The sequence below is a fragment of the Ambystoma mexicanum genome, chromosome 8 (genome assembly GCF_040938575.1).
Source record: "Ambystoma mexicanum isolate Mex_15411 chromosome 8, UKY_AmexF1_1, whole genome shotgun sequence".
Lineage (NCBI taxonomy): Eukaryota > Metazoa > Chordata > Amphibia > Caudata > Ambystomatidae > Ambystoma > Ambystoma mexicanum.
This window is the reverse complement of record NC_090929.1, coordinates 1,090,123,284-1,090,125,531: the sequence shown is the minus strand read 5'-3', so window position 1 is coordinate 1,090,125,531 and position 2,248 is coordinate 1,090,123,284. Positions and strand designations below refer to the sequence as shown.

General features: G+C 46.7%; 1 protein-coding gene across 1 annotated transcript; it reads right to left on the bottom strand.

Moving 5' to 3' along the window:
* Window positions 1–1,207: 1,207 nt before the first annotated feature.
* On the bottom strand, window positions 1,208–1,603 carry LOC138473191 (uncharacterized). Its single transcript, XM_069611753.1, has one exon. It carries the CDS (start codon window positions 1,601–1,603, stop codon window positions 1,208–1,210), a length of 396 nt encoding a protein of 131 aa, XP_069467854.1.
* Window positions 1,604–2,248: the final 645 nt, after the last annotated feature.

The window sequence follows — 2,248 nt, the reverse complement described above, 5'->3', positions numbered from 1 at the left end:
GTTCTCTTGATGTTTTGGGTCCTACCCAGTGCAGTCTATCTATTTTTATCTGAGGTTCATGTTAAACTACGACAGCCGACACCACGGCCTCATAAATCTGTCAGGGATCAAGTTCCTACGGCTGAAATTGGTTCCAAATGCAAACGAGGGGGCATGTTACGGGATTTCCCTGCGGGCATTCGCAAACACAAAGGGTTGTTTTGGAAGCATTGGGGGTTGCCGTAGCGACGCTGGCACGTGGTGTGGCTCCATTCACGTGTTACTCCATCGTTCCGATCATGTGACTTCCGCGTTGCTAGGAAGCCAATATAGTCCTGGCCCGATTGCTATCCGGTGCTTCTGATTGTTGTTTTATAGTCAACAGTGGCATTTCCATTGCTTGAAGTTCTTTGTTCCTCGACCCTTGCCTGTTTTCACGGACCTTCATTTGCCTTGCCCCTTAATTACTGTTCTGACTACTGCTACGAACTCAGACTGCTCTTGGCTTCTGCTTTTTCCCAGCTATTTTGTCAATGTCGTTACCCTTGGTGTTTGACCGGGACTGGCCACAGATTTGCTCGCTTCACGGACACTCTACGTATCCATCCGCCCATCAAGTACTGCTTTGCAAACCAGAACTTTATTAGGCGTACTCGTGCCGGCGGGAATAGGGATTGTTGTGCTGGACTTGAGACTGCCTACAGCACTTATGGGACATTAGGTGTCCTCGTTTCGGCGGTGTAAGGAGGATTCCCTGTTTTCTCCTGGATTTTCTGGACCTGTTGTCTTTCTTCAAGCATTGCTTTCCTGTTCTGGAATCTTCTGTTATTGAATCAGCTCTTGCACACACAGGTAAGAAGAGAGTGCCCTTTCTTATCATATCTGTTAGTTGTAGCCTAGTTTTGTCTTACCTAATATTGATCTAATTTCCCAGATCTTCAGAGCTGCTATCATCCTCACTGCTGCCTATTCTGTACTACACATGCCATATGAACCCTTGATTATAGTCAGGTCACTTACCAAGACATTGATGTAGGATACATGTACCGTTACCTTACACTTGTGTTAACCTCGTGTTTTCTTTGCAGCCATCAGTATTCCAGTGTGTCCAGCCATCTTTCAACCAATTGAACGCTCAGTCTGTTTTTGAGTACACCTGAGTGTTACATTGGTGGGAAGAACCTGTTTACTTCACTACAAATTCAACGTTACGCCAGTGTTGCAAGGCTCAGTGTTCTGACAGTTCCGGGTCCTCCGCCAGTATTTCCGCAAAGAGCTGGGTGACTGTTCCCTGTAGATTTTTATCTTTGATTGATTCCGGTAGGTTCTTAATTCTGATGTTTGACCTTCTCAATCTATTTTCCAAGTCTTCACATTGGAGTTCTAGGTTATTGGATATGCGAGCCAACTGCTCGAACATCTCGTCTGATTTCTGTGTGTCTTCTATCTGTTGAACTACTTTTTCAAGTGTGTCGGTCCTCTCTTCTAATTTTGCTATATCTATTTTCACTTCCTGAAGGGATTGTTTCATATCTTCTTTCAGCGTCTGGAACTGTTCATGGATGGAGAGTAAGAATTGACTCTCCAGTTTCTTGAAGCAGTTTTGCATATCTGCTTTGGTCATTGAGTTTTCGCTATAACTTGGTGTGCTATGTCATGTGGTTCACTTGTGGGTTCCCCCTTTCTTGTCCAGGTTGTGGCGTCCGCACTCCAGAGTTGCTTCAGGCTTCTGCTCTGTTTTCTTTTGGGGGGGGTGGACAGTGCTGCGGTTTTTGCTCTAGACTTGGACATCAATGCTGGTGCGATGGTCCTCTCCCTATTCTCCTTCTTTCGTTCGGGTCTTTGTTCACATACTAGTTCTTTGCGAGTATGCGTCCGACTGGTCTCCCTTTCTCTGCTTCCCCTGCGTGGTGGAAGACCTTCCTGGGCCTTCGGGTCTTCGTCCCCTTGTTGTCGCAGGTTAATTATGGTTTGTGGGGTTTGCGTCAGAGTCTGTCCCTTCTTGGCTGCGGAGAGTGATTTCCCTTCTGGATCTTGTTCTGCTGAGCCCTCACGTTGGCGTTTTGTGCTGCGCCAGTTTGGTCTTGTCTGGATTAGACTTTCTAACCTGTATTGCTGTTCTGCTGGGTTCTTGCCCTGCTGTTAATTACTGGTCTTTGACCCCTGTAGGGTTTCGATTGTCTCGTGGCTTCGGAGGCTTGATTGGTACTGTATTGGCCTCCCTTTGTAGCTTCCTAAATTAGCCCCTTCCCTATTTAGTCCCTCTCGC

Coding starts and splice junctions, on each gene's coding strand:
- LOC138473191 (XM_069611753.1), bottom strand. CDS start 1,603: ATGACCAAAGCAGATATGCAAAACTGCTTCAAGAAACTGGAGAGTCAA.